Consider the following 18396-nt stretch of genomic DNA (forward strand, 5'->3'; position numbering starts at 1 on the left):
TTATATGTTTTATATATAATAAGTGAAACAAAAGCCACTTCCCATCAGTCACTCAAACACATTATTGTTAATAAACTTCTGATAAGCATAGAAAATGATATTATATGCCTTAAATTGCCCAGAACAGACTGCTATCCTCCCCACACACACACACACACGCACGCACGCACACACGCACGCGCGCGCGCGCACACACACACCAGATTCAACGGGCGCTAGGACCCAGCGGCGTCCTCCTCCATGCAGCAGCACTGTGCCGCTGCGAGAGGAGGACCAGAAATCTGCAGCTCACAGAGTGAAGAGATCAAAATGATGCTGCCTGTAAAAAGGGATTAAACGTAAGCAATCTGTCGTCAGCTGCGGTAAATCCGCAGCTCAATACCGTTATACTTTTCTGTGCAAATATTATTATTTTTGAATGACGAATGCAATTATCTGTGAGGGTTAGGTTGGCATTGTAGCAACTGCAAGCCAGCTAATGACAGATGCATCGTGCTCACTTTCTCCGTTGCATTGGACGGGGATTGCAGCGGATGCAAGCAGGCCTTTAATACGATCTGTTGTTTTTGTTTCTCCCCATCTGCCGGTCCAGTCTGGGCGCCACCTCGCTTGGTTTCGGCTGCTGCTGGTGGATAATACCGATTTGGCACCCGGGCGTTGAGAAAGGAGACATGCCGTCGCTGAGCATCCGTTGCGACGCTTGACTCAACATGATGAAGACCGAATCCACATCCAAGAGCACCGGCTCTGGCTCCACGCTCAGGAGCCCATCCCCGCACAGGAACGCGTACGAAGCGGGGATGCAGGCCCTGAAGCCCGTCAAAGACAATTCCGCCAACGGGGACCTGCAGGATGGCCCCCGAGGGCGCAGGTACGGCTCCAACGTGCACCGTATCAAGAACATGTTCCAGCAGATGCAGACCACATCCCCGGCCGATGCGGAGGGAGAGGAATGCACCAGGAACCCCGAGAAATCGGTGCGCCTCTCTCTCCCTAGAGCCGGGAGCTTGAACGAGAACGTGGACCACAGCGCGTTGCTGAAGCTGGGATCCACCGTGTCCGAGCGCGTGAGCAAATTCGACATCACCAAACCGGAGAACGGGCACCCGCGGGCCTCGTCGCCTAGCTTCTCCAAGCTGCAGGAGACCCGCCGCATCTTCGAGCAGCAGCAGGAGAGACAGCAGCAGGAGAGGCAGCAGGAGGAGAAGCTGGAGAGGCAGCAGCAGGAGGAGGAGGAGGAGGAGAGGCAGCAGCAGCAGCAGCAGCAGCAGGAGGAGGAGGAGGAGGAGGAGGAGGAGGAGGAGGAGAAGCAGCAGGAGATCCAGCAGCAGCATGAGAAGCTGGCCACCACCAGGGTTCTCCTGAAGACCGACAAGGCCTCAAGCTTCCAGGAGGGCAGGTTGGACGTGATGGCTCGTTTCAACGGCAGCACAGAGTCCCTGGACAGCCTGGACACCAGCGAGGCCGTGTCCCCTACGGTCAGCCAGCTCAGTGCCGTGTTTGAACGGGCGGCCGAGCTCCGGAACAACCTCCACCGCCTCTCCTCGACCCCACCGCTGCCCTCCAGGGGGGTCAGCGCCAAGGTGGGTGTGTTGAACTCCAAAATAATCACAAAGAGGGTTTGTGCCTTTGCAGCGGGCAACCAGGACGAAGATATTAGCAATCAGACGGGCCAAGAGGGGCCTCCGAGGGGCCCCAGGGCGAGGATGGCTCCTCCGTCTGAAAGCTTTAATGGGGACCAAAGCCCCCCAGATACTGAACTTTACAGTACTGCAGGAGAGCCAAATGAGCAGAGAGAAAAGGCCGTGTCAGATGCAGGTGTTGAGGTCAAACCTGAGGAACACTATGGGGCCAAGGGGCCCAACAGCACAACACTGCAAGGTGACATCCACATCTCTGTGGAGAACGGCGACACCGCTGCCCAGAAGCAGAGCTCTCCAAAGGGTGGCGACATGGCCAGGGACGCTGGGGACGAAGAAGACCGGACTCTCAGAGACGACCAGTCGGGGCGCGACTCTGTGGATATCAGTACCTACAGCGCGGTGGGGGAGGACTTTGGAGGAAGCCAGGTGGACGAGGAGGAAGAGGAGGTCGATGACAGCTATGAGGCCGAGTCCAGCTGTGCGGAGATCTCTGGGCTGCCTCTGGAGGAGGACCTGCCCCCCTCCAGGAAGATCCGCTTCAGCACGGAGCCCATCAAGGTGAGGAAACATGCAGTGGAAAAAACACATAGGATTCATGCTAAACTGTAGGGAGTACACCCAGAGCTTTGTCCAATTAGGCTGAGGTGCTGATTTGTGATTATGTCCATAGTGTGGCATGTGTTGAGAGGCTGGTTCATTTTGACCTTAAAGCTTATCTACCGTGGTACAGACTCAGTCAGCACCACTGTCAGCTGTTTTAATGAACTCACTCAGCTTCTACCGGTGTCAGAATGATGCTGACATTTTGATTTGACCCTGTTTCAACACAGGGCTTTGCACACACTACTAACACCTCACTACCCCCCGCCCCCCCTCCCCGCCCCTTCCACAGTAGCCAGTTGCTAATGGACGGTCCTGCATTCCTACTGTGCAGCTGACACGGGCCCCCCAAAAGATCTGCGATGTAGATACTTATCTGAAGCGCAGTGGGAGCTGCTTCTGTAAATAATTGCTGGGGGAGGAGGAACAAAGAGGCCTGGATAATTAGTCCTGTTTCTAGAGAAGTGGACACTCTGCTGCTGCGGTGGCCAATGAAAGGTCGGCGGACGGCCTATGGGGGAGCTTGGTGAGGAATGGAGTGTTTTTTGTGTGTGTGAGAAAGAGAGGGAGGACGTGAGAAAAGAGACTCTTGGATCAGTGAGATGAGAGAGGAGGAGGAGGAGGAGGAGGAGGTAGAGTTGATTTAAAGTGCCTCTCTGTGTCTGGGGGGTTGTGTAATGATCTGGAGAGGAGCATCAGATATCCTCTCCAGCTCGGTGTCGCTGCTCTGCCTCGAGGTCTGAGGCGTACAGAGACTCTGCCAGCCGAGGTGGGCACTGACGCTGCACATCGCACACGATCCCTCACGCAGAAAGCCATTTCAGTGACGAAGGGCTCCTGTGCCACATCATGACCAGTCAAGTCGAAAGTTGCTCTCGCTCTCTTCTCATGGCTGCACATCGGCGAGTAGTGGCGAGTCACTAAAGCTTGATATAATCCTGTTATATAGGCTCTGTCTTTTTTTCACAACCCTTTAAACGTAAACACTTTTGGCAACAATCCCTCATGTTTGTCTCTAAAAAAATATTTGAAATAGGTCAAAATGATTTAGAGCTGTCGAGTTCAAATGAGTAGTTCAACATTTTGGTATATATGATTATTTGCTTTCTTGCCAGGTTTTTAGATGTATTGTAAATATGAAGCTACAGTTAAAAGCTGGTTAGCTTAGCTTAGCACAATGACTGGAAACAGGGGGAAACAGCTAGCCTGGCCTCGTCCAAAGATAAGAAGATCTGTCTCATCAGTGCCTCTAAACGTGCATTTCCTTAAATGTTGAACTGGTCCTTTCAATATCTTACAAACGGCCGTAAAATGAGAGTAATGGTATAGTGGTTCCACTGTGCGACAAATGGTGGTGGTAACGCAAGTAATGTATCAGGCTGAATGGAGAGGAATAGATTCCTAGATGATGTAAACACGGATATAAAGGCTGCAGGTTACAAAATATCAAAAAAAGAAATCAGCTTTGGCCTCAAGGACACACGCAATGCTTACTGTAAACTCCACAGCGTACCTTTTTAATTAATACCTCCACCTCTAAATAACATACACAAACAAAAACAGTGTTTTAAACTTGTATCAAGAAAAATAAGAAACGTAGCCTCTGAAGCATTTGTGTACAGCAACTTCTATTAGTGTGTGTGTGCCAGTAGTATGCAAATACTGACATACTGGTCAGCCAGTATTAGGCTCCAATATCCACCCAACCTGGATGGAAGCAAGACGTTTCCACCGTGTTGAAAATCCCATGAATCCCATATAAATTACACCCGAGCTCAGCGTGTCCATCACGCAATTAACTGTGAAGTAGGACGAAAACGGCAGAAGCAGACTTCTATCACATTATTTTATCTGCGTGAGATCAATAGCAGGAGGAAGCATTGTATGCGGTGTCTTAAAGAAGTCTTAACTCATAAGCTTTGATAAAAAAAAACAAAGGCTGAATTTGGTTGTGACCCTGCAGCCGTCATCGGAGAATAACCTCCTACTGAGTCCTTTCACACTGTATCAGTGTGGCCTTTGTTATGGAGATTGATGCAGGGGTAGAGGAGAGTTGAGGGGGGGGGGGGGGGGGTGGCGAGGTCAAATGGGAGGGACGTTATTATGCTGCTCAAATGTCATGCGACTGTATAACTGCCAGCTCTGAAGTCACAGTGTCAGTTGGTTTCTCTTCCAAAACAGGAAGTGCCCATTTTTCGTGCATATTTCCCCGTGTAACAATTCAGCCCTCGGCCACAATTAAGTCTTGTTGTTGTGGTGATGGCGGTGGGACATCTGGGCCGCATGTCCTTTTCTTTGTCCCCGTTTTACATCACACACTCCTGTCTGTCTGTCTGTCTGTCTGTCTGTCTGTCTGTCTGTCTGTCTGTCTGTCTGTCTGTCTGTCTGTCTGTCTCTGTCCTCTCACACTGGCAACAAAAAAAATAGCAGTTGTGCTCCGGGTAGAGTTCACACTAGAGTCTTTGTTTTGCTCCTCCTGCCACTCTTTCTCTCGCGGCTTCTTTTCTCCCTCTCGCTCTTTGTCACCAGTCTCCTACTGTTAGTAAAAATAGCAGCATTGTTATCGTCACAGACTTGCCTTCGCTTTCCAGGGCCGCGTGTCCTTGTCGAACACAGGAAGCTGCCCCTCGTGTCTTATTTATTCGGTGTCGCTTGTTTGTCTTAGCTTCATTCTGTATCACTCGGTATCAACACTAGTAGCTCATGGTGTAGCCTCCTGCGATTTTTTTAAAATTATTTATTCTGTTGTTGGAGGAAAGCTTTAAAAGAAAGCGTAAAATCAGATCATCCCCACTGGATTTGCGCTTTGTTGCCTCCAAACCAGAATAATCCGATTTATTTTGCATGCACCAGAATCACCGTGCTCAGTCTTTCACTTTTCTGTTTTTAAATCTCCCAACACACACACACACACACACACACACACACACACACACACACACACACACACACACACACACACACACACACACACACACACACACACACACACACACACACACACACACACACACACTTTCTCGTGCATTCCTGCTGCCTACGCAAGTCCTCCCAGCCTGCTGCAAGAACACCTATGATTTTGATTCGCACTGTATCATTAACACCAACACACTGTTCTCATATTATAATAATCTGAGGGGTGTTGAGTTCGACAAACGCAGGAGGAGGAATTGCTTTTTTTTGAGTCCGCTGCCACAAATTGCAAAATGGAGAGCGCCCAAAACGCAACCGTCGGTGGTTTTGTGTTTACCGCTCAGGGATTGCCCAGGGAGAGGTAATACATCCCCATGTGTCAAGTTACCCTCTAACTGTCTATTACTTAGACTGCAGTATTTCATACAGCGCATTACTCACAGCCAGGAGGGGTGAGAGACCAGACAGATTATGAGCAAGGTCACTCTGCCTGCACTCCCCGGTCCTGCAGTGGTGCTGGGTCAGGATGTGCCACCTCGCTCATGTTGTCTGAGCGCTGTTGTGTCTTTTCAAGCTGTTTGTATACATCTTCCTTCAGTCTTTCCAGTCCTAAATATTGCATTTGTTTTGTGCTCAAAATAAACTACAGTGTAATGAAGGAACATGCCCCCTGGTGTGGCTCACTCCTGTGTTTTTAAATGTTTTTGGACAATGACGGAGGTCTATGACACAGAGCGATAAACTATAGACTTTGTTTATTTTTTTACTAGATTTGTTGACAATAGGAAAAATACCAGACATCATCAGCCTCATGCTTTAAAATCACAGCAACACTAAACATGTAAAGGGAAAGACACAGTTAGGAAGGTATGAATACAAATAACTCTGCAAAATAATATTGAATCGTATGAAGTAACAAATAAAGACAATATATCTTCAGATTTTCTAGATCTGTGTACATGATTGTGACTATGTGCAAAAGCAATATGACATGTAAACCTGCAGGATATTAAATATAGAAATAAATGCTTTATTGGGGTAGTACAGAAACTCACTGCACTCAAACTAAATATAACCAATTATATATGTGTCTATAAAGAATATAGATGCATTATAACAATAATGAAACTAATGTTAAACGATCAACATAATGTAGTTCTATAGCTGCTGTCCCCTTCGTGCTGTTCAGTCGCCCGCCGCTGACCTTATTCTCATGCTGCCGTGTTTCTCCTCGGGGTCGGCGAACGCTAAGCCTAAACACGACTGCTGACCGACGGCTGGCCTGCCAAAAACAGGACAGCTGCTACCGTGACAAACCTGCGATTTCCGTTTCATTGGCTGGAGGAGAGTCAGCCAGGACCACATCCTTATTTTCCGCCTGCGTGTTGCACATCTGGGACCTGGATTAACCCCCCAATTTAAGGAGGATTTAGAAGCAATTACCTGCCACTTCTGGACTTGTTTAACCTGCGGCGGTTGGGAGAGCATTTCATAATGGTGTAATTAAACCGTTAAGTGGAAAAGTGCTTCTCTTGGTCTGCGTATGCTTAACTTTGACAGCTTCATAAAGCATGCCACAAGCATTTCTGACCCCAAGAAAAAGTGGAGTAATTGATGCAAAATGATGGAAAGTCGGCTGCTACAGAACAAGGAGAGACGGAGAGGAAACGCGCTATTTCTGTTGTGAAAAACCAATGGCACCGCCTCCACACATCCTATTGGCTGAATCCAAAATTAGATCTGTGTTTGGAGAGTGAAAGAAGTTGACATGCTGCTGTGGGGGAAGGGGGGGGGGGGGCTCTACTGACTCCCATGGTTAAATATCACCACATTGTAGCCGAGAGGGCCGTCGAGATGCAACCACACTGCAGGGGAGCCTCCAGAGCAGCGCTGTCATTTAGCCCCGTCTCTGTCACGACACTGTGGAAATGGTATTTGTGACTGGTTATTTTTAATACCCCGCACAGTCCCAAGTGGGTGCTGTGGACAGACACAAACACAAGCTGGTGAGCGGCTCTAGCTAACTGCTCACAGAGCTTTTCTAGGACATCCCAGGCGGCTGGTAGCAAAGCGAGGGAGGGAGTTTCCTGGCCATCTGTTAGCTTCTCTGACCTACTATCTGCCACAACTGGAACAGCGTCCTCCTCCAGCACCCCCTTCATCACCCTGCCTTTAATCCCAATGTTTGTCTTCCAAAGATAGCCACCTCATCTCTACGACTCTATCTACTTGTGTGAGGTTTGGGGTGAGAGGTTTGCATCGTGGAGGATCCCCAAAGTCTTTCTGCCCTGTGTGGGATCACGGCACAGACGGCGGGAGGGAAGTGAAAGAGTTAATCGAGTATCAGAGAGGGTTGGATTGTTGCCTCGCCTGCATCATGACACCCCTTCATGAAGTTGCCCAAGGCTGCAGGTCACGACACACTGTGTGTGTGTTTTCTTTCCAGTGCCACGTTAAACGCTGCTCCGTGTTTGATCTTCCTCTGCGTCGTGGGCGTACAAAACGAGGGCACCACAAGCCACCAGCTGTGGCGTCCTGATCTCCAAACTCAAGTGGTGATGCAGAGCCACGTGACAGCGTCACAATGGGCACGCAGGCTTGGAGTGCACTGTTGTTGTTTTATGTCCCGTTGCTTAGGATGCAAACAGTGTATTTTGTGTGTCTGTAATCCACATTCTGCTAATCCCTCCAAATACGAAGGTAACCTAAATCAAAAGCCATTAGACTGCAGTGCTGCTCCCACGCGATCGGTCATCTGCAGTATGGTTCAATTTGATTCACTTAATACATAGTGTGAATTCAAATCAGTACTGCTGCACCTAATTAATGTGGATTTGCTGCTTTGTTGATGTTCTAAAAGTCGTATATAAAACTTTTAAAGAAACAGTTCAATCAAAAGGAAAAAGTGTATTTCCAAAAAATGGAAAACTGGTCCTTTAACTGATTAAACAATGATAAAACAAACTTTATTTATTGAATGTAATAAAATCCCTGCACTAAAAGAATACGTTGATCCCGATAAACTCTTAGCAGCATGCAATCTTCACCACTTGTGTGAGCAAACAGACATTTTAAACCTCTTTCTTATGGGTAGGGGAGGCTTTAAAGTAGAAGGAGAAGCTTGTACAGTGTTCAATGAGGCATGAACATGCAATGATACTGATTACATCTGAGAGAGGAGGTTGCTGCTTACATTTCAAAGGCGCTGTCAAAACTGACAGGCTCTTTACTGGGGGGTTGCCAGGGACTCGGGGCCCATGCGACCGAAGGGTTAGCATCGAAAGCTACGGGCTGCTACTTTGTAACACAGATGGACAAAGTAAACAGCAGAGAGAGAGAGAAGTGAGAGAAAGTAAACAAAGACGTGTTAACGTGTCGCCGCAGAGGGAGCGAATGATTGTGAGGCGGAAAGTTGAGAATTTAGTTAAAATACATGAAAGAACGTGTGAAAAGAGAAGGTACTGAATCAGTGTGGCTAGTGGAGCATGCAGCGTGGTGCTTATATGCATGCATAATCATCTTGGAAGACTCTCTCTGTGTGTGTGTCTGTGTGTGTGTGTGTGTGTGTGTGTGTGTGTGTGTGTGTGCAGCTGCAGAAGCCCTCCATTAGCATGCTGGATGTGGTTATGTAAACGGTCATGCTGGTGGACCAGAGTGAATGTGGGGAAACAGAGGCCTCTGTCTTCATGAGAGCAACTTCAGCGGGTTGTGATGGATTGTGTTTGATACGCATTACCGCTGTGAAGCGATACAGCTCGGGGCTCTGCGCGGACATGCTGTGGCCGTCTCAGCTGAAGTGGTCGATACTTTTGAATTGCATTACGTGCGTATTTACACCGGCGGTCAGTTTTTTATCAAAACCATGCATCCAGCTCGTCTACCTCAGCTGCGTACATCGCCACAACCTCCGAGCGTTCGGTGATGGTATCTAGAATATTAAAGCATTTGTTAGGACATGAAACACACCCATTCTTCTGTGGTGAGTCCTTTAACTATTGCCCAAACATAATGACAGAAATTCAAAGTTCAATTGTGTTCATCATATCAATCAGCATAAGAGGATACATATCATAGGCATTCAATTGAAAAACTGGATTCAATATTTGAAGAGATATTCTGAAAACAACGGTTTAGTTTGCAGTGGATTTTGATCACATGTAGTGAAGACACAATCCGCTCTCTTTACACCTGTTGAAACACACACAAGTGATTCAACATTCACCACACTCCCCGGGGTGCACAGGAAGTGGTTTGTTTCATTTCTTTCATTAGCAGTTACTATATTTGGAGTACATGCTAGAGAAGCTATGTCGTGCCACGAAACAGTGATGAGCCACAACGGCTGCAAACAAATAAACAAATAGTCATCTACAGTTTTCAAGTCGCAGAAAGGACACGCGTTAGCTCTGGGCTAACACTGAAACACCACAGAGGGGGTCAGTTGTCACTGAAGGCGGGACTTATTTAAAGGAATCGTTTGACATTCTGTAGGCTGAATATGAAGCTACAGCCAGGATGCAGTTAGCTTAGCTTAGCACAAAGACTGGAAACAGGGGCAAACAGCTAGCCTGGCTCCGTCCAAACCACAAAACGTTTTTGAACAGATGAAAAGTGTTAAACAACAAACTTTTTAGGAGCTGTTAAGGTGGGTCTTATGCCTTTGCACAGAGGCTAGCTGTTTCCCTCCACTGCCAGTCTTTGTGCTAAGCCAACTGTCTCCTACTGGTAGCTTCATATTTAACAGACAGATATAAAAGTGGGATTGATCTTCTCATCTAACTCTCTGCAAAAAACCAAACCCCCACTGCCTTCCACAGTCTGAAACAAAGAGGTTTCAGTGTTTGATCCAGTGTCTCTGCTTCCTCCTGCAGGTGTTTGCCACCTACCCCAACGAGGACTACGACCGGCGCAATGAAGACGTGGATCCCATGGCGGCGTCTGCAGAGTACGAGCTGGAGAAGAGGGTGGAGAGGCTGGACCTGTTCCCCGCGGAGCTGGAGAAAGGTACAGAACATTATGAAGCTGTCTTTTCTCAATGTGCACAGTCTTTTTGAAGAATTCAAAGCATTTATTTGAACCTGCTTGGGCCACCGGGTGGGTGGTGTGCATACAATTGGAAACAAAATGAGAACAAGCAATTTCACATTCACAGAGAGGTATTTGAGAATTTGTTTTTTTTAGTGATTAACTTCCCACTGGACAGTTTAATCTGTGCTTTCTGTCTCTCTTTGAAGCCAAATCAAGAAAATAAAAAGACACATTCTTTACTACTTATGTAAAAAGGCCTTAAGTGCCGACTGCCTTCTGCCAACATCTCTCTTTCCCCGAGGGAGCCACACTTCCCTCAACATCCCTTCAACATCATCGTGCATTCATATATTTATAGAAGACTATATTTAGAATTGCGTACAGGGCAGGTAACACAGGGGTAACACAGGACTCCATATGTTCGAAATGATGTGCTGCTGTGTGTGACGTCTATATTATAAAACTATATTAATCCCAAAGGAGATTAATCGAAGATTACAAAAATCGGGGTTTTATCACTTATGTAACGTCCCCTTTACAGAAGAAGAGGTTAACTGAAATAGTGGGATTATTTCAAACCTCCCCAGGATGCAAAGAAGCTTGTGCAGGCTTTTACTACAAATATAAATGGATTTCAGTCAGTTTGTCCTTGCATAGCCTCCAGTTGGTCTTAAGGCTGATTTAAGATCCTGCTAATACTTCAGAAACCTTTTCATGGACTTGCTCCTGACTCTGTGGATGATGTGCTGCAAAGAAATGCTGCATCATCTCCTGGTAGAGCGCCTCTTATGAGACTCTCTGCTGCTCACTGTACTAAAAACAAAAAAACAAAAAAAGAGACAAAAAGCTGCGTTGAAGCTGCGTTCTGCAGGTTTTGTTGTGAAACAGATTCTCCCGCCAGATCTGAGGATGACAATACTCAGCCTTGCTCATGACTAAAACTGCTGTGTACACTGATGCTTCATGAGATATTAAGACACAATTTTTTGATTCTTTGTTGTTTTTTATGCATTTGTCCTGCTGAATGACTTCAAAGTAAGGTATGAGCATCTCTGGTGAACACACGATTTAAAGTGGTGCTTTTGTGTGATTCTTTGTGGAGGAACTCAGTTTTACTGATCTTGTCAATTAGTCGGGCAGTCACTACAGAGTTAGTCGACTAAGAATTTCTTTGGACAGTCCTCGTCTTTCGATTGTTCTTCTACAAGCTGAGTTCATTAAGACATTTTGAGTTACAATGGAGGATCACAGAAAGATGCTCTGTGCAGCGTTGCCAGCACGCAGACAATGTGATACACAATCCTGCCACGCGGTTTGTGCTATTCCGCTAACGCTAACCGTTGTTGGCAGTAGTGTGCAAAGAAATGCAGTCAATGAGCCGACAAAGCAATCATTGATGTAAACAATACAAGGTTTCAAATTGTCTTTGTGAATGTTTCATGAGGAAGGAAGTGCGTTGTCCGGCCTCAAGGACACACACAATGCATGTTGGTGAGTAAGACTGAATATAAACATGACTTTGTCTTCAAGTAAACTCCACCAGGCAGTTTTAATGTGGATCACACATGTGGTAAAGGGAGAGAGAAGACCACTGCTCTTTTACTTACCCACCCAAAGTGATCCTGATGATCGAGGAATCTCTCAGTCACAAGTTCACCTTCTCTGAAATCACTCCACACTACAAATTATTATCCCCAAAAATGTAAATCACAAGCGTGATGACATGGACGTGGAATCAAAGACATGTTTTCCCGCCCACAGAGAGTTGTAACACCGCCTCAGTCCACGCAAAGTACATGACGGTGTCACATATCAAACTGACAACCGTCGTGCTATTTCCCCACTCTGCTTCAGATGGCGAGGGCCTGGGCATCAGTATCATCGGGATGGGTGCCGGAGCCGACATGGGCCTGGAGAAGCTGGGCATCTTCGTCAAGACCGTCACGGATGGAGGAGCAGCGCACAAGGATGGGAGGTACGTTAACTCATGTTAAATTGGATTATCCCGATTCTCCATCTGGTAAAGACACATGAGAACGAAGAAGTCCGTCAAACTGCCTTTTGAACCATGTGTCAAACTGAGGGTAGCTTAGTAGTTGTATTTCCAGACGTGGTTGCTTCATTGTCCCACTTGTCTCTCTGATTCCTGGCAGCTGCAGGTGGGTCTCGCTGCCAAGAACTCAGGCTTTTTAAATGGAGTTTGGCTTGTGTGGGCTTCAGTGAAAAGATGATGAGTGAAGTCCACAGCGGAGCTATGACTGTGAATCCTGAACGTCTCTCTTAACTGCCTCCTCCAGGATCCTGGTCAACGATCTGATCGTGGAGGTGGACGGGACCAGTTTGGTGGGAGTCACCCAGAACTTTGCCGCCTCCGTACTCAGGAACACCTCAGGAACTGTCAAGTAAGAGTTCCTCTGATGAGTCGTGAGTTCATTACAGATGCTTTGATGCGCTTTTATGCCGAGAAAAAAGCAGATCATCCGACACCAGTGTAGAGTTTAAAACCAGCACAGGAGCAAAGTCCTGCTGTGGACGGGGGCATCAGCAAAACCTATATTAGCACCCTAAATAAATCAGTTCACGTGTACGCTATATTTACAATATTTTCACCTTACTGTCCGACAGCCTCCTCCTTATGGGAACAGAAGCCGTTATATCCATCCATGCTCTCTTCAAAGCCACGACACTCCATTGACAAAATCAGGAATTTTACCTCAAAGAACAAGGAAGTTTCTGGTTCAACGCTGCCACGATTAGTTAGTTAGTTAGTGTTGTTGTGTGACTTTGGTGAATGCAAACTAAGTCTTTCAAACATCAAAGTCACACAATAACACAAACTAACGGATCGAGGCGGCGGTAGACCAGCAATTCCCGTGTTTTTCAAGAACAAATGACTGTTTTGTCAATGGAGTCTAGCGGCTTCGGTTCCTGTCAAATGCTAGCATGCTAACGTGCTAACGTGCGTGTGAACACGGTAAAGATTACCTCAAAGCCCTGCTGCGCTCTAACTTAACGTATTTCTACAGTAGCCATCTCGCTTCGTGCCTCAGCTGTGATCAGGACATTCGTCTTGTTCCACTTTGTTGAAAGCACCTCGCTGTGACATCAGCATTCTTGCTGGAAGAGATGGCATCCTCTTGATAAACACCCACCGCCGGTCTGGACCGACTTCTACCACATCCTGCCCATTCAGCGCACCAGACTGCAGATTTGTATCTCAAGTCTCGCGGGGTCGTGGTTATACCCTTCAGTGTTGCCAGGCTACCTCTCTGAGACATCCTGAACGAGGGTCCCTAGAACCACAGAAAACACAGTTATCAGGAACAAATACACTTCATCAAAAGTATCGTTCTGAAATGCCAGCGGGATATCTGCAGCAGAGCTCTTTGGCCTTTCGGTGGAGCTGACTTGCCCCCTTTTGTAATCTAAGCTCATTCATAATTCAGGGTTTTGTGGTCCGTAGCGTTAAGGGTGATTGTTTGTGTTGTGTGACTTGTGAAGATCAGAGACCTCCTCAGACAGCTCATGCATTATGGATCTGCTGCAGTGATGGCGAAGGGCACCAGAGCTCAGACCTATTCATTAAAAAAACAAAATATCAGGCAGACAAATAGATGGGGGGGGGGGCAGGAAGTTCGTTTGTGAGCATTTAATTACCCGTTAGTGCCGCAGAATTGAAAAGGCTGCAGCGGCTGGCTTAATAACCGTCTGTGGCTTCATGGTGATTTACTGCGGTTTTATTCCCGTTCGCTGTAATTGGACGAAGATTTGTGAGCCTCAATCAGGAAACATATTATGAACTGTACAGTGAGCTGAAGGAGAGACAGGGTTTGATTTTAATCACAGAAGAGAGGCCAACTCCACAGAGACCGCCTTTGTTCAGCTCCAAACAGGAAGACATGTTCTGTCATCAAAGAGCCAGCACATTCCTTGCTACATTAATACATTAAACTACAGCAACTCAGGAGGTTTTATTCTGTATGAAAAACACTTTCTTGGTCCGTGTGGAGCCGGTGTTCGTGCTCCTGAGTGGACGGGAGTAAAAGGAAATAAATGTATTATTTAGCATGCACATGCATACATACCATATCACATGGAGGACTATTTCAGTTCAGCTCGCCACTTCGAGAGGTTTTAATCCTAACTGAGCTGGACTGCTGGTGTTGTCCAAACACAGGTTCGTGATCGGGCGAGAAAAGCCGGGCGAGCAGAGCGAGGTGGCCCAGCTCATCCAGCAGACGCTGGAGCAGGAGCGCTGGCAGAGGGAGATGATGGAGCAGCGCTACAACCAGTACATGGACGAGCAGGAGGTGAGCTTCTAAAGAACCCTCTGAAACACATACACTACCATGTTCAACATCATTCAAATGAATTAAATAGAAGATTCAGGATACCACTTAAAAACATTCAGACAATTGAAATGTAAAACTTGTCCCATCAATATTTAGAGAGGATCTATTCCAGCGTGTCTGCAGGTCTTTAAAAAGTCTAAAATTGTCTTAAATTCCATTTAATATATATATTTGGCCTTGAAAGTCATTAAATAATTAATAATAATTGAAGTTATTGCGTTATTATTTTCAACATGAACATTTTATCAAATTCCATGCATCTGTTTTTGTCAAAATGAGTTCTCCTGCAGCAGAGTTAACGTATAAGAAAAGTAATGGCTAGATTTACTACGGCAGCGCCTGGCTGTCTAAGCGAAAGGTAACTGTTTCTACCTAAGTGTCTGCTGTATGAGAACAAACGTGTTGTAGTTACCGCGATGTTTACCTGCTCTGCTTATTTAAATATGAAAAAAAGAGGATTTGTCTGAAAATAAGTCTTAAATTTAATTAAAATCTGTCTTGAAAAGGTGTTAAAACGCATTCAATTTGATTATCGGACACCTGTAGACTCCCTGCAATTCCTGTATTAGAAAAAAAAATATCTGAATGCATTCATCAACATTTAAAGTCATCAAGTAATCTACAAAACATCACAAAATAGCTTCAAATTTAACTTTCAACCTGCTCAGGCACAAACTACTTCCTTAAATACGAATGGTTTGCTCTGCGTGTCCTTTGTTCCCCTTTAGGATTATGAAATGTTCCCCATGCTAAACAGAAGTGACCCTCTGTGGTGCGACTGTGTCGTTGGAAGCCACACTATAGTGTCCAGCATGTACTATCAGTCTGATCAAACGACAAGCTCGGCTCCGAAGGGGGGGGGCGGATCAGGAGGACTCAAATTGTGTTGCCCTCGGATGTCCTTTGCTTTGTTGATCTCTTATGTCTCTCTTTTTTAGTTTTACGTAAACAGAGCAGCAGAAAAAGCATCACAACTCCTGTACTTTCATTATCACAACAGAGAGGAAGTTGGCCCATTCATGCAGTGTGATGGTGGGTGGTTCTTGAAAAGCATTAGGTTGTATAATGGAGAGCAGAGTCTGCTCTTGGGAGCTTTGCGCCATCTAGTGGCCGTTTGGTGTCACAGCATATAAACGTGTGCTTTTAAAGGCAGCATTCAATCACTATAGATATATGTAATAAACACTTCGTTATCCTGTTCTATGTGACATTTTATCCAAATATTTATCAATAAATGTACACAAATTCCAATTGCCTTACCTTGTGTGTAATACAACATTTTACTGTTACAAACACGATAGATCTTTAAGAGCTTTCTCTATTTAAATGATCCCTTCACACATGACGTCCTGCTGCTGCAACATCTGGACTCAAACCAGGAAGCAAGATGTGACTCTAAGGGTCGGTTCGCTCTCAGTAGTTTGGGTGAACCGGTACCTTTTTAAACTGAAATAAAACGGGTTTCCTAACCTGGACCTCGTCCCTGCAGGGCGGAGAGTACGGCACGGACGAGGAAGAGGACGAGGAGGTCAGCCCGCCGTATCCCAGCGCCATCGAGGTGTTTGACCTGGCGGAGAACGATGACATGTCCCCCCTGGAGACGGACCCTGAGAAACTGGCACATAAATACAAAGAGGTGAGAAGTGAACTCCTTTTCGGTGTAATCACAGCTTGTTTTCCTCTAACGTGCCGAATGGTAACTAAAATCGTCATCTCTCTTTGCTGTCAAGCTCCAAATAAAGCATGCTGTGACCCAAGCTGAGATCCAACAGCTGAAGAGAAAGGTAGGTTTAAATGATCATATTTAATACTGTATGTTACCGTGCGTCTTCGCTGAAACGTCGCCCGTCTCTCCAGCTGCACCACGCGGAGCAGGAGAAGCAGCGCTGGCGTATGGACAAGGCCCAGCTGGAACAGACCCTGCAGGAGAACAAGGAGCGCATGGATAAGCTGGAGGGCTACTGGATGGAGGCTCAGAGCCTGTGCCAGGCGGTGGACGAGCACCTGAAGGAGACGCAGTCCCAGTATCAGGCCCTGGAGCGCAAGTACAGCAAAGCCAAACGCCTGATCAAGGAGTATCAGCAGAAGTGAGTCCGCATGAAGACAAGGGAGGAAAGAGTTGTTTCATCACGTCCGAGTCGCTCAGTCTAAACACTCCGTTGTCCGTTAACAGGGAGATGGAGTACCTGAAGAAGGAGACCCAGCGCTGTGCACAAGTTGGAGCTGAGGCCTCTCTTCTCAAAGAGGAGTCCGGGCAACTTCAAGAGCAGGTACGGGAGGCGACCTAGAAAGAGAATTAAATTCCAGCGATAGCGAGGAAACCTCACGAGGCCCGTGCTGTGTCCTGACGTGACTCGCTCTGCAGCATGTGGGTGGTGATGTTAACTCAGCGTCTCTCTCTCTCTCTCTCTCTCTCAGGTGGCGGACCTGGAGTGCCGGGTGGAGGAGCTGAAATCTGAGCCTTTATAAAAGTAAAAGCCTTTTTGTCTGTCTCAGAGTCTCAGAGAGCAGAACTTCACGAGCTACAGGAGGAGACTGTGTCATTGTACTTGACCTGCAGGGTATTTCCTCATCGCCCCCGTGAGCTTGGTTTCCGGGCGCATACTGTATACGTGTCCTCAGGCTTCGTATTTCAGCCACTTTTAACCCCTTTTAACCATGTTTTTCTGTTACCATTTATGGGATTGTGAAGAACGGTTTTATCATCACAAATACAGACTCTGTTGAGCTCTAGATGTGCTGTTCCTTTTCAGTATTGAATCCCTTACTTTGTGGTTCTGTCACAGACCAGGCTGTTGCTTTTAATTACCAAAAGAAAACAAGAGATCCCTTTCTTTCTTTCGCCTGGTTTTGTGACCTTTTCTTTTTTTTTGTACAGATGTGATACTTTGTGGTTTAACAATCAGTTTGGTTTGTAAAATTTTTTAATATGTGTATAACATTTAACATAATATAAACTAATGAGATAGAGGGTTGTTGTATATTTGATGTGATGTAAATTGGATGGAGATTGCACTGAAGAAGACATCAACAAGGTGCTTCACTGGAACGGAGGAAGAAACGGGAACTATGTTTGGAGGGGTCTTCGAAATAGTAGAAACTGTAACCCAACCTTCGTAGGGGTCTTTGTCACTTAACCACCTGCTGCCTACCTTTCAGAAGTGTTTGTGTATTTTTTTACACACTAAAGAGACTCATCAATGAGCGTCCCAACCCCTCCGGTCTCAACCCCTCGCTTCTTTAAATAAATAAAACACAAAAACAGGACCACAGAAACAAGCCTCCACAACTGCTGTGCCACCAATGAAAATGGATCTCTCTCTCTCCCCCCTCCAAATGGATGTTGTCAAGGACTTGTGTAACTGGTATTAGTTAGGACTACTGCTATGGGAAACATTACTGGACCGGGATTGTTTAAAGAAGCCGTTACCAGCAGCAAAGATTTTAAAACGCTTGCGTCTCGAACCAGCAGCTGCACTCGACACCGCTGTGTGTAGCACATGGAAAACACTGCCGGGTTCACGCCTGTTTCAATTCAATCACAGTTTCAAATGGAATTGAGTCTCCTCGTGTCAACTGTCATACCAGTATGTTTGTATAGTTCAGGTAAGACTGAAATATTTTACTTAATATTTATAATCTAGTCAAAAAAGGTAGAAATATGAGCTAACGAAGGCAAAAAGTGACAGAAGCAATGTTCAGTAGACAGTTGTAACTGCGTAGATCTGGATGACTACAGAAACTAAATTAAGATTAATGAATTGAAAAAAAAAGGCATGTTATGAGTATTTTCATAATATTAAGGCTTGTACAGTGCACATGCTTTGCATTGTATGTTTTGTGGAATAAATGGTCAACAG

At 46.2% G+C, this 18396-nt stretch overlaps 1 protein-coding gene across 1 annotated transcript; it reads left to right on the forward strand.

Annotated features, from left to right (window-relative positions):
* The first annotated feature begins 286 nt into the window (after positions 1 to 286).
* LOC306795129 (neurabin-2-like) lies at positions 287 to 18309 on the forward strand. Its single transcript, XM_079293503.1, has 12 exons — positions 287 to 338; positions 593 to 1175; positions 1326 to 2201; positions 10028 to 10160; positions 12039 to 12159; positions 12482 to 12586; positions 14362 to 14494; positions 16026 to 16172; positions 16267 to 16320; positions 16394 to 16623; positions 16710 to 16806; positions 16955 to 18309. Exons 2-12 carry the CDS (start codon positions 711 to 713, stop codon positions 17003 to 17005), a joined length of 2412 nt encoding a protein of 803 aa, XP_079149629.1. The 5' UTR covers positions 287 to 338; positions 593 to 710; the 3' UTR covers positions 17006 to 18309.
* Positions 18310 to 18396: the final 87 nt, after the last annotated feature.

This window comes from Melanostigma gelatinosum (assembly GCF_949748355.1).
Source record: "Melanostigma gelatinosum genome assembly, chromosome: 21".
Classification (NCBI taxonomy): domain Eukaryota; kingdom Metazoa; phylum Chordata; class Actinopteri; order Perciformes; family Zoarcidae; genus Melanostigma; species Melanostigma gelatinosum.

Coding starts and splice junctions, on each gene's coding strand:
- LOC306795129 (XM_079293503.1), top strand. CDS start 711: ATGATGAAGACCGAATCCACATCCAAGAGCACCGGCTCTGGCTCCACG. Junction 1,176..1,325: donor TCTTCGAGCAGCAGCAGGAG/AGACAGCAGCAG, acceptor CAGGAGATCCAG/CAGCAGCATGAGAAGCTGGC. Junction 12,587..14,361: donor AACACCTCAGGAACTGTCAA/GTAAGAGTTCCT, acceptor GTCCAAACACAG/GTTCGTGATCGGGCGAGAAA.